Source organism: Cydia strobilella, chromosome 13 (genome assembly GCF_947568885.1).
Source record: "Cydia strobilella chromosome 13, ilCydStro3.1, whole genome shotgun sequence".
Taxonomy (NCBI): domain Eukaryota; kingdom Metazoa; phylum Arthropoda; class Insecta; order Lepidoptera; family Tortricidae; genus Cydia; species Cydia strobilella.
This window is the reverse complement of record NC_086053.1, coordinates 14,515,695-14,541,210: the sequence shown is the minus strand read 5'-3', so window position 1 is coordinate 14,541,210 and position 25,516 is coordinate 14,515,695. Positions and strand designations below refer to the sequence as shown.

Below are 25,516 nucleotides of genomic sequence, written 5' to 3'. Positions count from 1 at the left end.
ACAACCCTACGTAATTTGGTCGGGTTATTTGTTGCCTTATATGGTTCATGTTATACTCATGTCCCAGAGCCTAACGAGCGCCACCGGAGAGATTAGGAACTATTATTTAAAGCTGAAAGCGGTCACTTTTGCAACAATTCTGCCATAAGACATTGGCATCCTTTCTATACCATCCATAAGGTTAGTGCTGCACTGTGGCAGAACATTGCAGTAATATCCCCTATTCAAAAGTTATTTCAGCCTTTGGAAGTCACGCCACTCGTGCGCGTCGCGTCATCATGAACCTTGTTGTAATGCACGAAGGTTGATATTGTGCTGTAGCCGCGCGACAGTTGACGTCTTTGGCGGTCGAAGGGTTAAACATTTTTTTTTAATTTAAATTGAACCTGAAAGAACTAGAACGGACTACAAGCACCAGGCCCTTGTTCCATACCAACCGTAAGTTAAATACTAAGTAACTGCGTCACTATAGTGATTGTGCAAAACAATGTTCGTGATTCTGATACAAGCTTATTTGAAGTCGTGTAGACAAATATATACTGCCATTTATGATCAAAATTAACCCTCTTATAGCCACTTGCACCATCCCATTAAGGATTTGCCACACTGGATGCGTTCTGCGGGCAGCGGTCAGAAGTTGAAGTTGAAGTTTGACCTCACCGCTGCCCACAGAACGCATCCAGTGTGGCAAATCCTTTAACCCACCCCGGGTTTAACCTGGAGTTACCATGGTTTTGGTTACCAGTACAGCCAGTACAATTTGACACTGGGTTAACGGTTTAACCCGTGGGATGGTGCAAGTGGCGCTTAGGGCCACCTGCACCATCCAGGGTTAGCCACTAACTCGGAGTTAACTGTTAACACAAGGTTAAATTGTGTATATAAACGAATTACAGACCTAGCCATACCTCATGTCATTGTATGTGCAAAGTTTCATTACAATTCAACACGTAGTTTTAAAATGAGAGCGGAACTACAGCGGTATGGGAAGGTGCAATTCGGCCGAGCTTGCTGGGGACTCTCAAAGCCATAATTAAAAAAAAATCGGCCAAGTGCGAGTCGGACTCGCGCACGAAGGGTTCCGTTGCGCTCAAAAACGGAAAAAAAATACGTTTGTTATATGGGAGCCCCACTTAAATTTTTATTTTATTCTGTTTTTAGTATTTGTTGTTATAGCGGCAACAGAAATACATCATCTGTGTAAATTTCAGCTGTCTAGCTATCACGGTTCATGAGATACAGCCTGGTGACAGAAGGACAGACAGACAGCGGAGTCTTAGTAATAGGGTACCGTTTTTACCCTTTGGGTACGGAACCCTAAAAAACATGCTTATGTCAATTTGTAATGGCCAAGCTTAAATTTGCTGTAATGAGCTGTTATCCTATAGTATTTGTTGCATTAAACACACTACACTTAGATTTCTGAAATAAGCAAAAAAATAATATAATGCTTTTAATAGCTGCAGTATTTATTCGTCTACGCGTAGAATAACTATTTATTATTTATATCACTCTTTAAAACACTAAAGTACTCTTAAATATCGAAGGCATATCACGAAGCCATGTTTACTATAAACAATTTATATTTTTATTACTAACCGACCGACATTTTGTGATTTTTATTGTTTTATAACTATTTTATTACGATGCGTCGTTGATTATGAAAATATTGTAATATTTAAAATAAAATTGAAATAAAAAAAATACGAAATAAATATGAGGTAGTATTATGTGAATTAAATTCAATAGTGAAATATTTACTAATGAACATGATATTATTATGAATTATTCCAAGAAGTTAAATTACGAAAAAAAATCGCATTAATAATGAATTAAACTACACATAATACAATAAAATCAACTTCTTTTTTGGTAAAAAATAGCATACCAAATGTCCGTAGAGATGTGTTGAGCTGCAGACACCGGAAAATGAACTGTATGTGGCCTTGCATAGAGCTGAGAATGACGGAGCGACGCTGCCTTCACTATGGTATGCGGACTGACTGTAGTATTTTACTGGCCTGTAAATATAGTAATATGTTAGTGTTAGTAAGTTACAAGTAAAAAAAAACGTAGGGTAGCATTACGCAAAAAACGGCAAAAAAATCACGTTTTTTATATGGGAACCCCACTTAAATATTTATTTTATTCTGTTTCTAGTATTTGTTGTTATAGCGGTAACAGAAATACATCATCTGTGAACATTTAAACTTAGTTATCACGGTTCATGAGATACAGCCTGGTGACAGACAGACGGACAGTGGAGTCTTAGTAATAGGGTTCCATTTACCCTTTGGGTACGGAACCCTAAAAACGGTTGGACTTAATTACTAGAATAAAAGGTTCATTGACTGTGTAAGGTGTGTTAAGACAAATTCGTGCATGGAATTTGATAGTTGACGAGATAAAAGAATGACATGACAGTTTCAGCTTTTTCTAAAAAAAATTTTTTCTAGTGTCAAGGTGTTTAATGTTTAATCATCTTAAAGTGTCGTACAACTGAATTGTATTCAGTTACCAAGGATAAAAAAAAAGTCGAATGTAAAACCGATTCCTGTTCATTCGCAGCTTTCAACGGCCGAACGACTGAACTAAAGGAACTAAAAGACCGAACTAGTTCGTTTGACCGATTGTGGAGCGCTCTCTGTAGTGACCGAGCATGCACAACCCTGGTCATAATGAACGGATTCTACGGTACCTCATACTCCTGCTGGTCCCGCATCACGCCGGTCACGGCCAGCAGCTGGTACTGGCGCGCGCGCAGCGCTGGAGAACCACGGCGTAGCAGTCGCAGCGCGGCCGCGCAGGCGCACATACTGCCAACAAGTACTTGCCGTACCTGTGCATGTAACAAAACAATCTGACAAATACATCATTTGCATTCATACGGAATGGACAACTACCCCGTTCCGAAAGGAATAGGGATGATGATACATGTTGAATTTTATAACAAAATCTAGTAAAATAGGTAACAAATGAGCAATTTATCTTAATATAAACAACATTAGTAATTTTCAATTAAAAAACATAATTAAGATTTAGTTAACATCATTAAACTATAGTAAAGCAGAAGAGTTATTAAGAAGCGTGTTCTAGTACAATCCAAAATAACCAGACACACACGCGCGTTACACACATCCCAATGATGTGTGTGTGTACATATCCCAAAAATCAGACACACATAATACTTACTCACGCGCGCGTACATACAGATCATTATAGTCTCAAATGTTTACTTCTTTCTCTAATTTAAATATTGTTAAAATTATATTATAAAATGTCTAACATTGTAACCATCCATACGCTTGTAATCGGGAAGAAACTGGCTCTTGAGACACAGGGAAACCTACTTTTCTCAAAAATGGACGGCAAAGTCGACGTTGTCGGTTAAAAAGTAGGTCGCGAAGTGCGTTGTTTATGGTCAGTCAAAAAATTAAAAAGTTAAAAACATTGCAGTCTCGATTTCGGGACTGCAATGTTGCATACAAATTCCATTATTTGTCGAGTTCCAAACTTTTTAAAAGTTGAAGTGGCCATATCAAATGCAGGCATAGGTCCATTAAACAGCCAAACAGATGATCAGTACTTATTATTATAATGTTGGTACCGCGACTATTTAGGTGTCTCAAATAGGTTGGCGTATTTTCAGCAGAAAAATACAGTTCTATTTTTAATTAAAAAAATAAAACGGCGGCAAAGCAAATCTTACTACTTTTTTCTGTGAAAATATATACATAAGGACGTTGCTTCTGTATAATTTTTCTATTATATTTGTATTTATTGCGCCATTTTTGAGAAAAGCACTATATATGACTCGGCTGGAAGGCTACTTGCTGGCTTCGGATTCAATTAAACGGACTCCCAAGGTCGTCCGTTTAAAACGAATCCTCAGCCAGCAAGTAGCTACTTCCGAGCCTCGACAATAATGTACTATTGAGAGCCAGGAACCAATGTTATGTAATAATTTAAAGTTGCAATAAAGATAATTTTATTTATTTATTTTATGTAAATACGCGTTGACCACTCACTTGTGCAGGCGAATGTGAGGGGTCGAGCACCAGCAGCGTCACCTTGCCGTCTCTATGCTTCTCGAAGCCTATTATCGTCCGAGAGTGCCCTGAAAACAATACTATGTATATATTTTTATACCAACAAGCATACGGCCCGCCTGATGGTAAGCAGTCACCGTAGCCCAGGGATCGGATACCGGTATTCTTTGTATGGGAACGAAAACGGTATTTTTTCGTTCTTTGTTAATTATTTTATTTCTAATTGGGCAATCTAGTCAATACGAAGTCTTTACCTAAAAACACAACTGAGACATTTCGAGTATAAAATAATTCGAAATATATGGTTATTTCGAAGTTTTTGCTAAAAAGCGGTTCCGATCTCTGCCGTAGCCTATGGACGCCTGCAAAACCAGAGCTCCAGTTTATAAAACAAACGAAATGAAAAACTTAAATTCGCTGTATTTTTGAACTACTACTGGCTACATAAACTAATTAGTAATTACAGACATAGATATACCTCATGTTATTGTATGTGCAAAGTTTCATTACAGTCCAATACGTAGTTTTAAAATGAGAGCGGAACTACGTTTGTTTGGAGAACCGAGCTTGCCGGGGACCCTTAAGTGACACATAACTGTGATGCATAATATTGTCTTCGGTTACTGCGATAGTTACTCATGAAATAAAACGATGAAAACGGATTATATCGCGTATATTGAATTTATAATACACCCCGACGTTTCGAACCCTTTACAGCGTTCGTGGTCCGTGGTGGTGGTGGTGGTGGTGACTGAGGAAAAGCTACAAAGTGCAAAAATACCCACATACAAAAAATAACCAGCCTTAAAGTTTATGGTTCATTATTTTTTTTATGTGGGTATTTTTGCACTTTGTAGTTTTTCCTCAGTCACCCGTTGACCACGAACGCTGTAAAGGGTCCGAAACGTCGGGGTGTATTATAAATTCAATATACGCGATATAATTCGTTTTCATAGCTTTATTTCATGTGATGTTTTACCTTGATGCTGCAAGTATATTGGTGCTTTGAACCCGTTGGGGTCTTCGGTGAAGTATCGCAGCACCCAGTCGAAGAGCGCCGGGTGGCCACCTTCTGGACTCGTTGGTTTATGGAAATCGATCAGCTGACATCTGGAAAAAAAAGATAGATTGTTTTACTCTAGTATAAGTGCGACTTGTTTATGGTCGATCGGGCAGAAATAATAATGTTCCTTGGTGATTTTTGGAATTATTTGATTGTTTATTATGTTAAAGTCACGTTAAAGTATTGTTGTATTTTCTCAAATGTAAAATAAATAAGAAAATAAGAAATAAATACAACATACAGTTATCGATAAAATATAACTGCAGTAAGTGATTTTAACTTCCGTCTATCTCGTTTCGTTGTCTTTTCTGCTTTGAATTTCGATACCTAAATGAAATATTGGCTATGTGCGAAATGCGCGGAGGGAAAACATGAAAAGCGACGACAAACAAGCCGAATTAAATCGGGCTAATAATATGAATTTATGAGTCTCGAGAGATAATTTATGTATTGACAAATAACCAGGACTCGGAAACCGTTTTATTTTTAAAACCGGTTTCGTTCATTCACCCGGGAACGAAAAGGATTTCGTTTCCGTTTGCGGTTACCGGTTAAAGAACTGTTCTATTGCGATACTAGTTGATGCCAAATTCGTTCGTCTCCCGTTTTCGTGGAATTAAATTAACCGGTTAAATTTAAAATATCGAAGCGAGACAGAAAGAGTAAGTATTGCTATCTATTTCACGTATGACAATGAGTTTAACCGAGTCTCCGAAAGCCAAGAGTAACCGGTATTAGATCGTTCCCTGCAAAACATAAAATTCCGTTCCCTCTTTTCACCGGTTGGGAGAGAGAGCGCAATTTTTTAGTTCGCGTTCCATCAATTAACTGGTGTATTAATGAACAAATTACCGGTTTTGGAACGATATTAACATGTATTTCAATACCGGTTCCGAGCCCTGCAAATAACTAAAGTATTCCATAGTCGTCAGAGCGGCGCCATATTGATTATTATACGTTTTTGATAAATATTTATTTCCAAGTTGCTTACCGTATCCTTAGCGAGGAGAGTACGGTGACTACCTCGCAGGCCCCGATCCATTTGCGAGTGTTATGTAGCTTACAGCCCAGCTGCTCCGAACCCTGCAATTATAAAGAAAAAAAACATCTTTAATTTTCAAGATTATTATTAATGTTTGTTTGTAACCTATTTATTTATTTTTTAATCTTTATTGCACAAAATAAATACACACATCCCTTAGCTGCCTGAAAATAAATGATATTAGATTTTGATAAAAATGTGTTTAATTACCCATTTTAATGGGTTTATCAACTTATGTATATATTATTTCCTTAGGGCACTCTAGTGGGCAAGCCCATGGGCCGATTTGGATGCTTCTTACGGTAATTCAATAAGTTTAAAGTAATTAAAAAACCGGCCAAGTGCGAGTCGGACTCGTGCACGAAGGGTTCCGTACCATTACGCATAAAACGGTAAAAAAATCACGTTTGTTGTATGGGAGCCCCACTAAAATATTTATTTTATTCTGTTTTTAGTGTTTGTTGTTATAGCGGCAACAGAAATACATCATCTATCACGGTTCATGAGATACAGCCTGGTGACAGGCAGACAGACGGACAGTCGGAAGTTTTTAACCTTTGGGTACGGAACCCTAAAAACCAAAAAAGCATCGGTACCTGCGTGTCGAAGCCCATCTGCCACGCCCGTTCTACTAGAAGCTGTAGCCGCGGTATTGAAGGCGCACATTCGCCATCTTGTTCTGTCATACAGTTGAGGAGTTTGCTGTATTCGGGGTTCCGCATTAGGGAGGAGAGGAGCATTTGCATATTCCTGAAGAGCGATAATGTTTAATTAGTGCTAAGACAATGTTTAAGGAATATACTGTATGAAAAATCTTAAATAGAGATGCAACGGATAGTTGTTTGGCCGGATACCGGATGTTCGGCCTGACCATCGGCCGAATATTCAGAACCCGGCCGTCGAATATTCGACGGCGATCACAAAACGATGGATTAATTACATCACACGTTTAGGGGGGGAGGGCGTCAAGAAAATGTGATATGTTGTGACAAGGGGGAGGGGGAGCGGGGAGTCTCAAACTTTGGGACGTCACTTTAACTTATTTTATTCGCTGTACAGTTAAATAACAAGTTTTTTGAACGATAATCGTTTTTATTCGTTTTATTTACTTTCCTAATCAGTTTTGGGTTATAAAATTACTAATATTTCTTTTGTCAGAAATAGTACTTAATTCGATTTGCCGATTTCGTTGAAAAAATGTGACGTCACACCGGGGGGGAGGGGTTTGCCAAATGTGACCAAGTGTGACAAAGAGGGGGGCAGGGGTAAAAAAAACCTAGAAATTCGTGTGACTTAATTAATGGATGAACCCCAATAGACATCTTTCGTTTGATTCCATTCTTCTATAAGCGTATCGCCATCGCTTACTGCCAAAAGGGATCTAAGGATTATTTTATTTTTGAGGTAGGTATGGAAAATGAATGTAGTACAGAGTACAGACCTATAGCCACAGCCCCAGCCACGGTCGCCGTAGGTACTCGCGTAGTGGTCCACGGCGCTGCAGAGGTAGGTCTTCACGATGCTCTGGTTTTGGGCGTTCAGGACTGTTATCCTTTCCAAAATTCCTAAGGAAAAACATATTTATTGGGTGAGAAAATAGACAGGACTGTTGCAGATATATGACAACCTGCAAAAAGTTGTATGAATACAGGTACAGTACATTGTGTTCAATTTTTTTATACTACGTCGGTGGCAAACAAGCATACGGTCCGCCTGATATTAAGCAGTGTCCATAGCCTATGTACGCCTGCAAATCCAGAGGAGTTACATGCGCGTTGCCGACCCTAACACTCCTCTCCCTCGTTGAGCTGAAATTTGTTATAATTTTATTAATTTAGTAACAAAATTTCCTGCTACAGACATGGTCCTGGAATATCAGCTAGCTTCAAGTGACCTCTTACCACTGGTTCTAGACGAACCGGTGTCGAGGCCGGAAGCCGAGGCGCGGCGGAGGCCTACACTTCTCTCATAGTATCCTGCTATGGATAGAGCTCCAGATTATACAGCTTGATTCAAGTAATATATTACCACTAGTCCTAGAGAAACCGGAAGCCGAGGCACGCCGGAGGACTACGCTCCTCTCGTAGTATCCTGCTACAGACAGGGCCCCGGAATACACAGTTAGATTAGATATACAAGTAACCTCTAACCGAATGACCGTTCGTTGCGGAGATCTTTGGGCCTTTGTCCAGCAGTGGACGTCTTTCGTTTGAGATGATGGACCTCTTACCACTGGTTCTGGAAGAACCGGTGTCGAGGCCTGAAGCCGAGGCACGCCGGAGGCCTACGCTCCTCTCGTAGTATCCTGCTACGGACAGGGCTCCGGAATACACGGCGCGCTTCAGGCTGTTACTGGCGCGGTTTGTGTAACCCTCCTCATCCTCTTCCATGCCATATTGTTGCTGGAAAAAGGTAAAGGTTATTAGAATATTAACAATCAAGCCAGTTTTGAGTAGAAGAATTGTCTACGAAAATTGGTTTGCCTAAATCTGTGATTCTCATAGTGGTCCGTCTAGACCCCTAGGGGTCCACTGCGCTTTTCAAAGGTTATTCCAGACTAAAGATTCGAAGCGTGAGGCCCTTGGTCTTTTTGAGCTGCGCTCTCCAGTCGATTTTTGGACCTCCTTTTTTCAAGAAAACAAGAATTTTACATTCCATCTCCACCCAAACTATACTGATACATAAAATTATGTGTGGGGTAAAATGATACGTAAAAGGGGTTTATGACACAAAATGTCTAGCAAAATTTTAGGATAACGGTATAGAGGCGCGACCCCAGACTACCGAACATTCTCCTCACGTGTGAAAGTCAAAAACCGACATTGGCAAATTCACCCCGTGCAAAATTGCGGGGAGTAAAAGCCAGATAGGATAAAAAAATAATAATAGAGGCGCGACAAGATATAGAAATAAAATTACCCTTAACATTTGAAATTCATGCTCTTCCCTGTTTCTTTGTTGTTCTCGCTCGGCCGCGCTCAGCGCTGCGCCGCACTCCTCGCCGCGCTCGAAATGTTCTTCTATGTGTTGAATCTAAACATAACAGTGTTTGATAAATAACTATATAATATTATTTAAAATATTTAGTTTGGATTCCTGTCAGTTATTCATATTCCTTGTTTTGGGGGGGGCCCATATCCCCCAAACAATACGTAAAAGACAAAGTTCGCAATTAATATATTCAAGGTAGTCTAAAAGGTGGCCCCGATTGCTGATAAACTTGCAGAGACCAGAAATCAAACATTTGTTCAACCTTTTCAATATTTATAGTATATAGTAAATATGTGATAATCATAATCATAATCATTTATTTGCACATAAAAAGGGTTTTACATAGATATTATAAAAGTTACATTGGTCTAGCCTTTTTAGCTGTTTTTGGCAGCATGAAAATGGGTCCTTATTATACATTAAATTTGTATTACATAAGACTACCTTAAATTAACTTAATTAATTACTAACTACATTAACTTAAATTAAACTAGAATAGGATGCACAATAAGTTAACTTTACGATTCAATACAAATTACAATACAGTCCCAGCAATTGATAATAAAATAACTAAGTTCATATGTAATGTCCAGGTAATAAATATTTATAATACAAATTTGACTAATATTAATTTTTTTTTTTTTTTTTTTTTTATTTAATAAATCTTACAGCTATCATTACAGTTACCCAATGCGATAGTGTCTATTAACCTTAAAAATAATAAATTACTACTATAACTATACTACTACTATAACTAGGTATATACATACTATAACTAAGAATAACACAACACGAACAATGTAACTTTTACAAATTCACTCTCGGAACAGTAAAATACGTCAGTTCGATTGGCAACTTCGTTAAATGTGCGCAGGGCTCTCGTCCAAGGGGCCGTGCGCATCAACCCGGTGCGCGCGTGCGGCTCGGCCAGCAGGGGCGGCCTGCGCCTCCGCCACACGTACCGTGGGGGCGCGTAAACACCTATTGACTTTAGTAACTCTGGGTTACTGACCTTTCCACGCACTAACCTAAATATATAAGAGGCTAGTGCCAATTCCCTTCTAACCTCTAGCTGGTTATATCCCACCATTCCGAGCACAAACAGGGTTGGATACATTCGAGGATAGAAGGGGTACACTCCATACAACTTTAGGTACAAGAACCTGATGAATTTATTTTGGATTCGTTCCAACATAAACTTGTATTTAGCCTCATTTGGGCTCCAGACGCAAGAACTGCTCTCCATGTGGCTTCTGACAAGGGCTTCGTACAGTGCGCGTATAGCTCTTACGTTGGAAAACCCGTGACACTGCCGCAGAACGAATCCCAAGTTCCTATATGCCTTCTTGCAAACAATGGTAATGTGGTGCCTAAAGGAAAGATCTGCGGTAAAATGCACCCCCAAATCTCGCACTTCCGTCAAACGCTCCATCGGCGCCCCTTCTACCACGTATTGATGATGTATCGGGCTGTAGGACCTGCTGAAGGACATTGACGAGCATTTAGCCACATTAAAGTGCAGTTTATTATCGTGACTCCATTGAACCACTCGATCAATATCGTTCTGCAACTCAGCGCAGTCCGATACATCCTCAATTTGACGCACAAGTTTCAGGTCATCGGCAAAGAGCAAACATTCCGCGTTTTTTACCACACTAGGTAGATCATTAATCATTAACACAAAGTGTAACGGACCCAGATTACTTCCTTGACTGACCCCGGACCTAGTATAGTACGGCTTTGACCTGTTACCAGCGCAGTCCACGTACTGGGACCTCCCCCGCATATAACTTGCAAAAAATGCAAGGGTATGCGGCGTACACCCCGTGTCCGCCAGCTTCTTCAGTAGGATGTCCTTGTCTACCATGTCAAAAGCTTTCCTAAAGTCGAAGTAAGTGACATCTACCTGACGGCCGGCGTCCACCGCAGGTGCCACCCGCGACATAAGGTGTAACAAGTTTCCCCCAGTACTGCGTCCCGCCCGAAAACCGGCAACTGACCTGTTCCTGTAAGGACCTTTGTATAGCGGACTCAAAAACTTTTGCAGGCGCACACAGCACTGCAACTGGTCTATAATTACATGCTTTTGGTCCACCACTACCCTTTGGCACTGGTACTACACGCGACAATTTCCACTGTTCCGGGAAGGTAGCGGATTTTAGAGATATATTAAATAAATGACACAGTGGTTCTGCTAGCACCGAGCGACAATCCTTTAATACAAAAGGAGGAATGCCGTCCGGTCCCATTGAGCGTTTAGGCGGCAATTTCTCCAGCGCGCGGCGCACTTCCGCCACCTGTAGCTCGTGAATGTGTACGTACGTGCTATTAGGCGATGCTGTGGCGCTTGCGACTGCAGGATCGAGTGTAGCTGGTGTAGAGTTGTACACTGAGTAAAAAAAGTCAGCAAATTCCTCGGCAGCTTCCTGCTGGGATAAGACCCTTCCACCATCGTCCATTAGTTTAATACAGTTATTGCCCTCTCTTTTCTTTTTTATAAAACTCCAAAATGATTTAGGATCCTTTGCCAAGTTCTGTTGCATCTGATCTTGATACTGATCGAGTGCAAGAGAAATTGCTGATTTTAATTTCCGTCTACAATCTGAAAATTTATTGTAGTCGTCCTCAGAGCCACTTTTTTTGTATTGTCTATGCAGTGCGTGCTTGAGTTTAATTGCTTGTATTATCTCTGCTGTGTACCATTCAGGATACGAGTTTAAACATTATTATGCGCAATAAATTCATTAATAGAGTAGAATGATTTTGTCAGTAGCCATTTAAAAAGCGCTGTTTTAAATTTAGTATATGGCAGATCTTTTATATGCTGTGGTAGTTTATTGTATATAGTGACACCCATACAGTAACAGTTTTGCAGTTGATAACTTTGTGGCCTTTGTAAAAGTTTCATAAAACACCCTGTGTTAGTCTACTTATGAGAAATGTTCCATACAATGTTATATATAATACAATTGAAGACAGAGGGCTCAGTTAGACAGTGCAAGAAATCTCATGCGAGTTTCGAGATCGGTTGGCTGAATTGGATGTCATCGAAATAGTCCGTAATGTAACTAAAATTTCATGCCAGTGTGGTCGCTGTCTAAATGAGCCCTAAGGCCCAATAACAGTACTCACCAGTTCATGTTGAGACAGTGGCAGTGGCTGGCAGCAGACGGGGCAGTTACTCACAGGACTCTCTTCCATCATGACTACATCATCGCAGGAGGCATTGTCCATCTGATCCTGTAGTAAATATCACTTTTAGTAAAACTACATAACTGTAACCTTTCAATCTCCTGGCTTCTGCAAAGGGGCCCACCCATTACCAGTCCGCCGGACGATATCGGCCTGTCAGTTAGAACAAAAATATGACAGTTCCGAGGAACTCTAATGTATAGTCAATACCTTTTAGTTTTAATATAATATGAATTGCAAATATATTAGGCCTTTTTGTGATCTTATATAACAAAGTTTGCTAATTACCGAGAGAAAACCATAAAAGTAAGAATTGAAATATGGACAAGACTAAGAGCTTTTTAATTTACGGATAACAAATAGTACTCTCAGGCATTAATAATTCAAATACAGCAGTGTTTTTCAAACTGGGTTGGGACCCCCTGGGCCGAAGCCTTTATCAGTCGTAAAGCAATACATAAGGGAAACATTATGTACGTACTAAGGGAGTCGCGTCATGAAAAAGGTTGAAAAACACTGAAATACAGCATGTAAAATCAAACAACAAACTTTACAATAAAATATGAATAAACAAAGAACTTACTGCTTTCTGTGGACTCAAAATATCTCTATGCTCAACATTAACATGCATTTCCACATCTGAACCATTCGTGAACTCTCTCTCGCAGATTGGGCACTGATACGTCGAGCTATGAGGCCCTGGTGACATCGCCATCGCACTGTAAGCTAACGTCGGGTTGTCCAGTATGTTGTTCGTAGGATTGTCCAGGGTCAACGTCGGGTTTCCTAATGTCGGGTTCGCTGTGTTGCTGTTTGCGTTCCCCATCACAGAAGGAGAGGTCAGGTCGAAGTGAGCGCGGTTTATATGCTCTTCTAACTTTTGTGGGCATGTTGTTGTGAAATCGCAGAGGAGGCACTGTTGATCAATTTTGGAAATGGTTATTTAACTTGTTGTTATAATTTTTTATGTCGTTTGCTTTATTTTAGAGGCAAACTTTAGCGAATTTCGTTCAAAAGCTAATATATAAATGTTTGTCAATAAATACACGTCGTTTTGAATTGAAAAACTACTGTCAAATGTCAATGTCATTAGTGTCATGCGTTGACAGTTGGGTTGCGGGGACTTCCGGTTCGAGCGCCATCTTGATAGTTAGCATCGTGATTAATTACTTTGTTTTTTGCTTATTAATATTGTTTAAAGTGTAATATCGATAGCTTATTATACAGTAAACTAATGTGGTAGTGTGCAGTGAATGGAGAATTAATTTTGAAGCGCGTTTAACCACCATCTTGGAGTCAACGGCCGGTAGTCCACGTGCTTCTTGTAAAGACTAGCTATCGATTTACAAGAGCTAACAATTCACCGTACACTGTCTTGTACAACCGTACAATTTTTGTCGTTTGTAAACCTCTCAATACCTTGATACTGGCGAAATAGTCCCACTGGGCTGAAGCCATAATTTTAAAAGAAGAAGAAGAAGAAGAAGTTGGGTTGCGGTCCTTATTGCACTGGATTCTAAGGCACACTTGTTATGATGTGATAAAAGAATGTTGTTATCAGTATAGTTGGTCAAACCAAATTGTCAGTAAATAAGAACAAAAAAAACTATACTCATCCTTTTCTTTTCTTCTAGTGTAAGACAAATATAGTATTATTCTCTCTGTCTATGTTTGAAATGAGACAGTCCTTTGGCAAACTATAAATCAATTTTAATTTCATGCTTATCGAGCGATATAATAAACTTTTTTTTATAATAAACTACAAAATATGCCTTATGCGTTGGTTATTATACTCTAGAAAACCCACTTTGTCAGTAGAAAAAGGTACAAAATCCAAATTTTCTTTGGAAGGACAACCCTTTCACACACACATTTTTTAATTTGCCGTCTTTTTCTACTGGCGGAAATGGCTTGCCAAACTATAATTGGATCATTGCAACTATCTGAAGGGTACACGGAAAGAACATGTCTAGTCACTAGTAATATTTTGAGTAATCGCGGTTTTTAAATTTGGAACCATGTCAAAATGTATGGTAATTCGGTGACCAGGTCTTTTTAACTAAAAAAGAAGTTGTGTTACATATAATGATAATCTCATTTTCCGAAAAAAGTGACTAGACATGTTTTTTCCGTGTACCCTTCAACTATACTTTCTAATTGTTTCGGGCGTAAAATTAAAAAAAACTTGTGCAGTGTATTACCTGAACTGTAGGGCTTGGAGTGGGAACCGACTTTTTAGGTGTGTTAGGTTTCAGTTTTAATGCTAATTGTGATCTCAGCGGGGAACCTTGACCAGCACTTGCCATTGTCGACTAAAATCAACAAGAAAAAGATTAACCGATTTGCAAGACCAAAGTCATCCCATAAGTGTTCCGTGAACAAAGTTTGTACGGAACTGAAATTAACGTCCACTGTCCCAATAGGGTTGGTAACAGTGGAAGGTTTACATTGATGTGATGACACTGATGACGCCATCACAGCTTGCCCCTTTCTCTAGTTTTATGAGATTTGGCTTAAATTTCCAGGCCATAAAATTCCAAAACTAAATAACAAGAATTTAACACCATTCTAGGGATTGACACTTGACAGAGCCGAAAGGGCAAGCTATATTTTTTTTTATGGCATCGCGCTCCTGGCGCATTCAGCCAAACGAGTAAAACGGGGAAACGGAAGGGCAAGCTATGTTGGCGCCACCTGTAAAATATTTCGCCCGGCCAACCCCATTCATGTAAATACAGAGTAAAAGTTATAATATCGTTAGAAAAGATATTAGATAGGAACCTTATTTTTGTTTGGTGATCCTTCATAACTTCCTGAATTGTGGCTTGGACTGGAATCTGGAAATAAGGAATTAAGTCGTTATTTTTCCTTTTCGTATTTTGTACAAAGTTAGTACCGTAAAATGGGGTGAATAGGAGCAAAACTGACATTCAAACCTCGATAACATTTTATTTTTACATATGCAAACTGAATGGTGTATATAATAAGTGTTCCGGACGTTTGTATTTTAGTTTTTATTTTATTTTGGGTAGTTCCATTTCATAACTTTGACGATAAACAGGAAAAACCACCTCACCCCGTAGTCCCTCGTAATTGGGGTGAGATGGGTTTTCATACAAAGGTGATTTTGGAAGATTGTTGGATCGTTTTTTTTTATTATGAGTATTACTATAGCTCCATTTTAAATTGGAATACAATTTTTTTGTAGCAGTAGCCCTAAAACCCATCTCACCCCCCTTTCAAACCTTCTCTCCCCATTCATAACCCAACTCTCCCCGCGAACCCTACTCACCCCATTTTACGGTATGAATTAGTTAAATCAATAATTTATTAAAATATTATTTCCCTTTTAAGGCCGTTCCATCGGTTTGCCGCTGTCTCTGTCACATTTCGCAAGAAAAACGGGAAAGATCATGCGCGCCAAGTGTCAATTTTGATCGAATTTTGACGATGTTTATTTATTTTAAAAACGTTACCCTACAATATCGAAATTCGAAAGCTATGAAATTACTATTTAAGTTAAGATTGTTTTTACTTCTTTTTTTGTTTATAGCATCACATAATAAATAACCGAGTAAAGTTGGATTAAAAGTATGAGTTAGAGGTTACTTTGGGAATTAATTGTATCGAGCGAAGTGTCATAATTCGTGTATCGGAAGCTATGATATTAAAGATAATATAGTCAAGAACTACATATATTTTTTCCACGTCTACGAATATCAACACCGCTTAGAATAACAGGATCATATAAGGAGATTTTTCGCCTTCTGGCTCAGGGAACCGCCTTAAGTAAAAAGAAATTGGCTGTACTTATCTACTTATTTATACATAGATGCGGGTTCAAACTCCGGCTTGTACCAATAAGTTTTTCGGAACCACTTCGGAACTTATGTATTGTACGAAATATCGTTTGATATTTACCAGTCGCTTTTCGGTGAAGGAAAACATCGTAAGGAAACCGGACTAATCCCAACAAAGTTTCCCCTCTGGGTTGAAAGGTCAGATGGCAGTCGCTTTCGTAAAAACTAGTGCCTACGCCAATTCTCGGGATTAGTTGCCAAGCGGACGGATGGACTAACCCCAGGCTCCCATGAGCCGTGGCAAAAAGCCGGGATAACGCGAGGAAGATGATGATGATTCTTCAGCCGACGATAGATTTGAACCAGCGTCTTTAACTTTCGAGGCTGGCGCTATTGACTGAATATCATAAGAATTAATAATCGAATAAAACAATCATACTTTTCTTGTCATGCCCGTTAACCATATCCCGTTCTCTGGAACCTTCTCGACTCAGCTTCTTTGGAATAACCCCGTTGCTCGTGTTAATGTTTTTCAAGCCGTTGGTCAAGTTGATATTTTTCGGGGGCCTATCTTCGAAGTCTTTCTCCTGAAAACCGACAAAAAATATCATTATAGGCCATATCTAAATTATATCCAAAAAAGCCTTTTGAGGAATTAATTCCGAGCAAGCTGGAAATCGTTTTAATATCTTCATTTTGTCCAATTGCAGTAGGTGTGCATATATTTTGGGAGCTTTGGGAGATACATTTTTCCTTGGATTGTCAAACCACTCGATGTAGAACCCACCATCAATTACAATGGTACTACCAAAAAGGTTTTGTGGATCAGACTGGTGAAAAGGCGTTTTCGGATTTTAACATGTTTTAATGTGTCATAGAAGAAATACACAATGTGATAGTTCACGGCAGTGTTGGCCGAAACGTTAATGCAATTAACCATTAACCAGTACAAATTGAACCGTTAACTGTAACCGTCCGTTACGGTTTACGGTTCAATTATTGCTTGTTAATGGTTAATTGCAATTAACGATCTGCCAACACTGGTTGACGGAGTCAGGAGTGTTGTAGGTACAGCTGTCTGTGGTGCTCATCTTTGAGTCTTCGTCACTACTATTAAGGCTTCGTACCTGAAACCCATTGTGATAGTTCTTGGAGATGGCACCATTATGAAATGAAGCAGACTCAGGACTATGCCAGCCGTTCACGGAGCCAGGAGTATTGTAGCTGCAGCTGTCGGTCGTGGTCATCTTCGAGTCTTCGTCGTACCTAAAATACAAAAGTCAATTCGGTTAAAGATTAGATATTGTGTGTATGTGATAGAAAATCACCAATCCGCACTAGTAAGCGGAGCCATATTCTGTCACATCATATCATGTCATTTATTGAATGCCAACCAAGGTATTACAAGTCTGGTCATGGTAAGGTGGTAGTCTGTGAGGATGATATGAAAATTTAGAGGTGTGGAATGGAGGTAGGAATATACCTAGGTATTTTCCAGCAGAGAATTGCTAAACGTTGAAAAAATACCCTGTATAGTGTATTATTAGATCATGTGCTCAAAAAGTATCAGGTTTTAGAGATTAGTAGTTACTTTGAGAGCGCTTTATGACTTCGTTCGTCGAAGAAAAATAGCCAAGACTGTAAACTTGACCTTACCCTGGACTCTGATCATCTATGAATGCCATAAGCTCCCTCTCCGGTGTGAGGTAGTGTAGATGCGCTCTCTGCACGTGGCCCGGTAGCTGTAAACAAGTAATAAACACAAAAAACACTACAAATCTGAAAATAATGCAGGGGCTTCTTGGAGGCGCTAGGTTGGTAAGAGTAGAGCTATAAACTAGGCAATAGATGTTGCCCCTAGAGTATGGGTACTTAGGAAACACCGCACACACACACGCACACTTACACTACTTACACACACTTATGACCGTTATGGGATAGGTGGAATGTACATCTATAGATGCTCTGACAGATTAGATATATCTAATCTGTGGTGGAGGCACAGAGCAGTCACAGAAGGGGCAGGAGGGGCGCCCTGCGACATGGGCCGCTAGTTCGAACTCATCATTTCGTTGTTGAGGCCCGCAGTGTAGCTTGCAGGTGTTTTTTTTTTAATACTGCGTCGATGGCAAACAAGCATAAGACCTACCTGATGGTAAGCGGTCACCTTAGCCTATGGACCCCTGCAACTCCAGAGGTGTGACATGCTCGTTGCCGACCCTAACACTCCGCACCCTCGTTGAGCTCTCTGGCAACCTTACTCATCGGCAGGAACGCAACACTGAGTAGGGTCTAGTGTTATTTGGCTGCGGTTTTCTGTAAGGTGGAGGTTCTTCCCCAGTTGGGGTCTGCTCTAAATCTGAAATGACATATATCCGCTGTGCTGTGCCCTACCACACAACGCGATATGACATTCACAGTGCCCCTAATACCTCTCTTTTGGACGCAGGTAGTTTAAGTACATACCCGGGTCGCAGGTGTATGGGAGTACGTTACCTGTGGTGGGGGCACAGAGCAGTCACAGAAGGGGCAGGAGGGACGCCCTGCGACATGGGCCTCTAAAGTGTGGGAGCGCATCATCTCGTCTGTGAGGCCCTCCGCGCCGCATAGCTCGCAGGTGTATGGGAATGGGCTGGTCGACATGGCTGGAAGGTAAGTACGAATTGTAAATGCGAGAAATAAGTATATCGATATAAACTCACTCGATCATCCATCGTAGGAGTATGTGTAAAAGTTGAAAATGTTGCAATACATACAAAATGAGACTTGACGCAAACGCGTACGTCGCGTTACGCTATCAAATGAAATTTACTCAAAAATTTGCTCGAAACCCGTGAACTTTATTTGGCTGATTTACAAAAACAGATCAAAGAACAGCAAATAGTGATTTCATTTTAAATACATTTATTTTCACTGGCATTTTGATTATCTTATTACACCTCATCAACGGAAGATAGATATTATAGGAAGAAACAAGATTGTGAAGAATAACGCCTGTGATAAAATTCAGCTGCGTAGAATCGCAAATAGGAAGAAACAAGATTGTGAAGTATTAATGAGTGTGAAGAATAACGCATGTGATAAGAATTCATATTGTGCAGAATCGCGAATAGGAAGAAAAAAATATGGCATAAACATCGAATAATCCTTTATATTTAAGGTAAACGTATGATTGTACTCCTGCCGTTTCTTGTTGGTATTCAAAGTTCGCATTTAAAAGTTTACGTGTAGAAAGTACTTAGCCCTACATTTGCTAATGATGAAATATCCACAGCACATGTAGGCACTTTAGAATTCCCCAAACAATTAGCTAAGTAGGCCATAATGCTGAGTGACAACGTAGATTTTAATGCTTGTCAGCAAAAATACATATAGGTATAACATTTTAAATAAACTGTTACTGCCGTCACAAGAAGTAAAGAGATCTTTCCTTCTATGCCATACGCCATACTAGTAACTAATGTTTATTTAAGGTTGCATTAGTTATGTGCAAAATGACTATGTCATTTTCTGTTAGCTTTTTTTCTGAAAAGGTCAGCCGATATCGGACAAAGTGAATACGCACTTACAAAGCAAAGCTACGTGTGCTACGTCGTAGCACTCCGCTGGCCCAATATTACAGGGTTCTATGTTTAACTTTTATCGAACTGAAATTTGAACTTTATCATAGTGACATTACGTCGAATTTCAACTATCTTGAAAATGTAACATTGGGGCAGCGACACGAAGCAACGGTTTCAGCGTCATCATTCGCTTGCCCTTATCCCATTCACTTGGGGTCGGCGCAGCATGTCTTTTTCTTCCATACCTCTTTCCCCCGTCATCTCATTCGTATTTTTATTACAATTTATTACAACTTGGTAAAGAAACACTGCTCTTAACCTTTGAATGCCAAAAACCTTTTCAGGCGTCGCGAGTTGGCGAGTACATTGCGCCAAAAACACTTATTTTGAGTATTTTTTTATAATATCAAGTAAACTTTATGTTTCCGACCTTCACTTTTTCTTTAATATGTGACATCTCTTTCAGTTTATAAGTAGTAGTGCGACTACTTAAAAAAATCAAAATATAGCTCGTTCGAATGTTTAGCGTGAGGCATTTTTACATATGGTAAAACAGCGGTAAATTTTTGAAGGTAGGATATTTACAATTTACAATGTAGGTTAGTATTTACATGCATGCAAAATACACAAACCAGGGTTTTTCGTGAAACACGTACTTGAAATTCATAATTCATTTATTATGTAGAACACAATTAGAAGCCTATGGAGGAACCTGATCTTCAACAAAAGGACATGATGTCACGATCCTCAGCATTGAGCACAGACCACCAGGCGGTTTTCTGTGGCATTGAGGGACCGACTGAAGAAGAAGAAGAAGAATTGCCATTAGGTTAGGCGTAGGTACAAACAGCCAAACTTATAGGTACCGATATGGCATGCAAGTATTCAATCCATATGACTATATTATAAACTGTAAATAGATGTCATATATAAAAGAAAAAGTGACGAAGCCCTCCAGTGGTGAAGGCCGGATTCGAACCGGCGTCTAAAGCTATCGCGGGTAACGCCATGAACCCCTAGGCCACCTCGCTACGGCGGTACCCGTCCCAATTTCTCGACTATATGCCATCTTAGTAAGACTAGGCGTCTTTGACCAAGTCTAAGGGCAAGCAGTGCGCGCTAAATTTAATAAAATAATTTGATTTGTTCCCAAAGTTGTACATTGTTTAAAATTAAATAACAAAAGCGGTCTCATATTTAATATTACATAAATGAAGGAACAAATCCTGCTGTGTGATGACTTAACGGAAATAGTGAGTGAAGTACGAATAGGAGTACCTACATTAGAAACGGAACGTGTGGTCACGCGAACCAGTGATTGCATACGGGCAAATAGGGGGCAAGTTCACTGATTCAAATACCTATTGTGGATGTAGGCCGCAAATTTTTTTTGAGGAATATTAATAAATTTATTTATTCAAATCACAGGGCGAACACGCTATACATCAAAAATTTAAATCACTTGCGTTTCTATGTGTGAACGGCACGTCTGTACACGCGTCATGCATCATAGTGTAAGTTGCCATTTGTATTCCCTGATCAATATGTCCTCGGTCTCTTTAAAACAAGAGTGAATAGGCTGTTACTGAACCGGTGAGCTCTATCTTAGGCCCTGTCTTCACTTTCCATCAGGTGTGACTAGGGCCAATCGCCGATCAGTTTTTTTTTTTTATGAAACAGGAGGCAAACGAGCAGACGGATCACCTGATGGTAAGCGATTACCGCCGCCCATGGACACCCGCAACACCAGAGGGGTTGTAAGTGCGTTGCCGGCCTTTAAGATGGGAATACGCTCTTTTCTTGAAGGTTTGAAGGTCATATCGGTCCGGAAATACCGCAGGCGACAGTTCATTCCACAGTTTAGCTGTGCGAGGCAGGAAGTTTCTAGAGAAACGCACAGTTGAGGACTGCCAACCATCTAAGTGGTGAGGAGTTTATAATAAATAAATAAAAAGTTGCTTAAAAACAGTGCTGAGCGGCCGGCAAACGGCCGTCAATCTGCTGTCGCAGGGCAAGGTAATTAATTAATTAGAGTCGGGGCGGGGCGGTGCGTGGCCGTTTATGATAATACTATTACTTATTACGTGGCTTTAAAGCGGGAAAACCATGCCATCGGCTACGATCAAGCTACGACAATAGAGCTTAGCGTAGTTTGACGGCCTACTTAGAATAGTCGGTAGTGACCCTGCCTACGAAGCTAGAGATCCCGGGTTCGAATCCTGGAAAGTGCATTTAATTGTGTATTTATTACAAATATTTGTTCCTTAGTTATGGATGTTTTATATGTAACTACATATATATTATATATGAAGGGTTCACGGAAAGAACATGTCTAGTCACTTAAGTAACATTTTGAGTAATCGCAGTTTTAAAACTTGGAACCATGTCAAAATGTATGGTAATTCAGTGACCAGGAGTCGTAGCACGGTACGCTTATCACCATGCCTGTCACGTTCTAACAAGTATGTGAGTGCGAAAGTGACGGACTTAGTGATAGGGGAAACCATGCTGCGCGGGCAGGTCTTTTAACTAAAAACAAAGTTAGAGTTTTTAATGATTCACGGTTAGTTTCACTAGACTAGGTTTCATAAACAATACAAAAGGTAATCACGGTCTATATCCCGGTCAATATAAGTCTAGTTAAAAACAAAGTTGTGTTACATATATTATACAGTGGTAGCAAATTAAGAGCTCTACATTTTGAAATGAAAATCTCAGTTTCCGTAAAAAGTGACTAGACATGTTCTTACCGTGTACCCTTCATATACCTAGGTATAGTCGTCTAGTACCTACAACACGTACCTTACTGAGCTTACTGTGGGACTAACTCGATCTGTGTAGAATTGTCCTATAATATTTATACCTATACTTATTTATTTATTTTATAGCCAACGAATCACGTTAAATTAAGCATGATAGAGGAGCATTGGCAGATAGTCACTTAAAAAACTAATCTTTAATTAGATTTGAGAGTATTTTTCAGTAAGCGGTACACTGGTCGAATACTCCTAAAATAAATAGTCTTAGATTCGGCTTACCTCGACTTAAATATCAAGTCTATTTAAGCTTTTTGACGCGGTGTCAAACACAAAAGCTGTCACTCGGACGCCTGTCACCGAAGAGTCAAAACTGAAATTGAACTTTATGCACATGCACGTAGGACTATGTTGCTCTGTGGTCTTTGACCGATTAATCCGTCTTTGGCGTTGGCCCTGCGGTGCCGATATATCCGTCATTGACGTCCAAAATGTCACTTTCATTCAGAAAGCTAGAATTAGCTATTTATGTAGGGTTTAACTTGTAATAATCGGTCTAGCTATTTCCATTGAAACATTGAAACCATATATTAAGTATATATAACCGGTCGATTATGAGGTTTTTTGGCCTTACTTTTAAAAAACTAACCGTTACCGCTTAACGATGGACTAATACTTATTTAAAAAAAATAGTTAAAAAATGTTGGCAGTATTATTTAACTGTAGAAGATATTTACATAAAATCGCCAGCAGTTAAAAAACAAATGTTGATTCAACGTGCTTTAAAAAGTTTCACGAAAACACACGGCACTTTGTTTACGATTCGAATTTTAAAAAGCACACAACTAGAACATGCCAGTTCTCATTCATAGTTCATTTAGAACATAGGTGTAGCCTTTTAAAAATACTCACAAGCTATAATAATTACGTTCACATAGAAACCAAACACAATAACGATATTAGCTCCAGGCTTAATCGATAAATTTACCGCAGTTTTGTTTTCAAGGAAATCATGGACTTTCCCATAGCTATTATAAAACAAATTACATAAATAATAGCTAAATCTTCGCTTAACATAATTGTTTTTAACGAGTAAACGGTTCATTTTATAGCTAAAACGTTTTTAAAAAGAAAAATATAACTTACCTAAGCGGCCAGTGTTTTTATTGTCGATGTTTTGCGGGTTTTTCCGCCTTTTCGCAATACTACCTATGCGTTTCACCTTTGATTACGTAGTAAATTAAAGCTATCATTTTCTAACATTAATATTATAATTTACAATAAAACTGGCGACAGGTTGCGACACACGCCATTCATGAATTTCATGCACACTGAAAATAAAGGAATGTGTAAATAATTCTTCAGCGAATCGCTACACTTTCCACTCATTGCGTACTCTACTCTGACAGAGACCAAAACACCAATAACGTATACCTATTTCAGTTACACCTAAGATCTTGTGAACGGAAAAACAGAACATATTGACATCTGACTTGCTAAAAATATATCTCCCTCTCTTTTTATCTTGGCATGCTGCCGCGCCTTAGTCCCGGTAATCCTGAATCTATGGTTCGACGCATGCGGAGAAGAGTTGACAGTGGCGCCCCTGTCGGAAATTGGACGGTATTACGTAAGACATTCGTAACCCAGTGAATGTGTAGGTCCGTAACTTAAATATTGAGTTACGGCTTGGGGTAGTTACACGGGGTAGTTTAAGGAAATGATGCTAGATGGCGCTTTGTTTTAGGTAATTTTTAGGGTTCCGTACCTCGAAAGGAAAACGAACCCTTATAGGATAACTTTGTTGTCCATCTGTCCGTCCGTCCGTCTGTCTGTCTGTCTGTCAAGAATCTTTATCTCGGGAACGCGTGGAGGTATCGAGTTGAAATTAAAACCATACGAGGGTAAATCAAAACATTCTTAGAAATAGGGTCAAAAACAAAAAATAATCATTGTTTTTATTTTTATTTTTCTACATAATCTCCTTCTTTTCAATACATTTTAAGTACCGTTTTTCAAGTTTTTTTATTCCTTCCGAAAAAAATGTTTTTCCTTGAGTCTCGAAAAACTCCTCGACAGCACTCATCACCGCATTATCGTCATCAAATTTAGTTCCACGGATGTGCTCTTTTAATTTGGGAAATAAGTAAAAATCACTCGGAGCTAAGTCTGGTGAGTAGGGTGGGTGGTCGAAGATCTCAAAACCAGCTTGGCGGATTGCAGTGACAGCCATCTGTGACCGATGAGCAGGAGCGTTATCATGGTGGAACAACACGCCAGCACGCAATTTTCCTCGACGTTTTTCTTTAATTGCCTGCCGCACTTTCGGGATCAATTCCGTGTAATAAGCACCTGTTATGGTTTTTCCTTTTGGCAGATAGTCAATCAAAAGGATACCATCCGTATCCCAGAAAACTGAGGCCATGACTTTCCCTGCCGTCGGAAATACTCGAAATTTCTTCATTGGCGGAGAAGACGGGCGTTTCCAGGACATGCTTTGCTTTTTCGTTTCGGGATCAAAATGGTGAACCCATGTTTCATCCATGGTGACAAAACGCCGATAAAAAGTATCCGGATCACGCTCGATAATTTTTAGATTTCGCTTTGAAATCTCCAAACGCAAATCTTTGTTCGCCTCGGTTAACATTCGTGGAACCCATCTGGCGGATACTTTTTTAAACCCTAAAACATCCGTTAGTATTGATTGCACGCTACCAAATGAAATCTTAAGGGTCTCTGCTAGATAGTTAATAGTAATTCGCCTATCTTCTAACACCATTTTTTCGATTTTTTCAACATTTATTTCATTAACTGAGGTGGAAGGCCGGCCTGAACGGGGGTCATCTTCACAGCCAGATCTGCCTCTTTTAAATTCAGCAACCCAGTAAGCGACCGTAGAATAGGGTAAAGCATTAATGCCAACAGTTTGCTGAATATCCAAAAAAATGTTTTTGGTAGACATTTTTTTTAAACACAGGTACCTATTTTATCACGGCACGCAACTCATTTTTTTCCATAATTGAACTAATTTGCTAACTTGTTGCACAAAATAATTAATGA

At 39.5% G+C, this 25,516-nt stretch overlaps 1 protein-coding gene across 1 annotated transcript; it reads right to left on the bottom strand.

Moving 5' to 3' along the window:
• Positions 1-1,587: 1,587 nt before the first annotated feature.
• Positions 1,588-24,056, bottom strand: LOC134746786 (zinc finger-containing ubiquitin peptidase 1-like). Its single transcript, XM_063681329.1, has 18 exons — positions 23,603-24,056; positions 18,634-18,782; positions 17,794-17,879; positions 17,265-17,403; positions 16,577-16,724; positions 15,119-15,174; positions 14,539-14,649; positions 12,921-13,253; positions 12,278-12,385; positions 9,074-9,187; positions 8,385-8,556; positions 7,596-7,719; positions 6,751-6,904; positions 6,104-6,195; positions 5,029-5,159; positions 4,029-4,117; positions 2,699-2,839; positions 1,588-2,021 (listed from the first exon to the last, which is right to left on the bottom strand). The coding sequence occupies exons 2-18, from the start codon at positions 18,778-18,780 to the stop codon at positions 1,986-1,988; spliced, it is 2,181 nt and encodes a 726-aa protein (XP_063537399.1). The 5' UTR covers positions 18,781-18,782; positions 23,603-24,056; the 3' UTR covers positions 1,588-1,985.
• Positions 24,057-25,516: the final 1,460 nt, after the last annotated feature.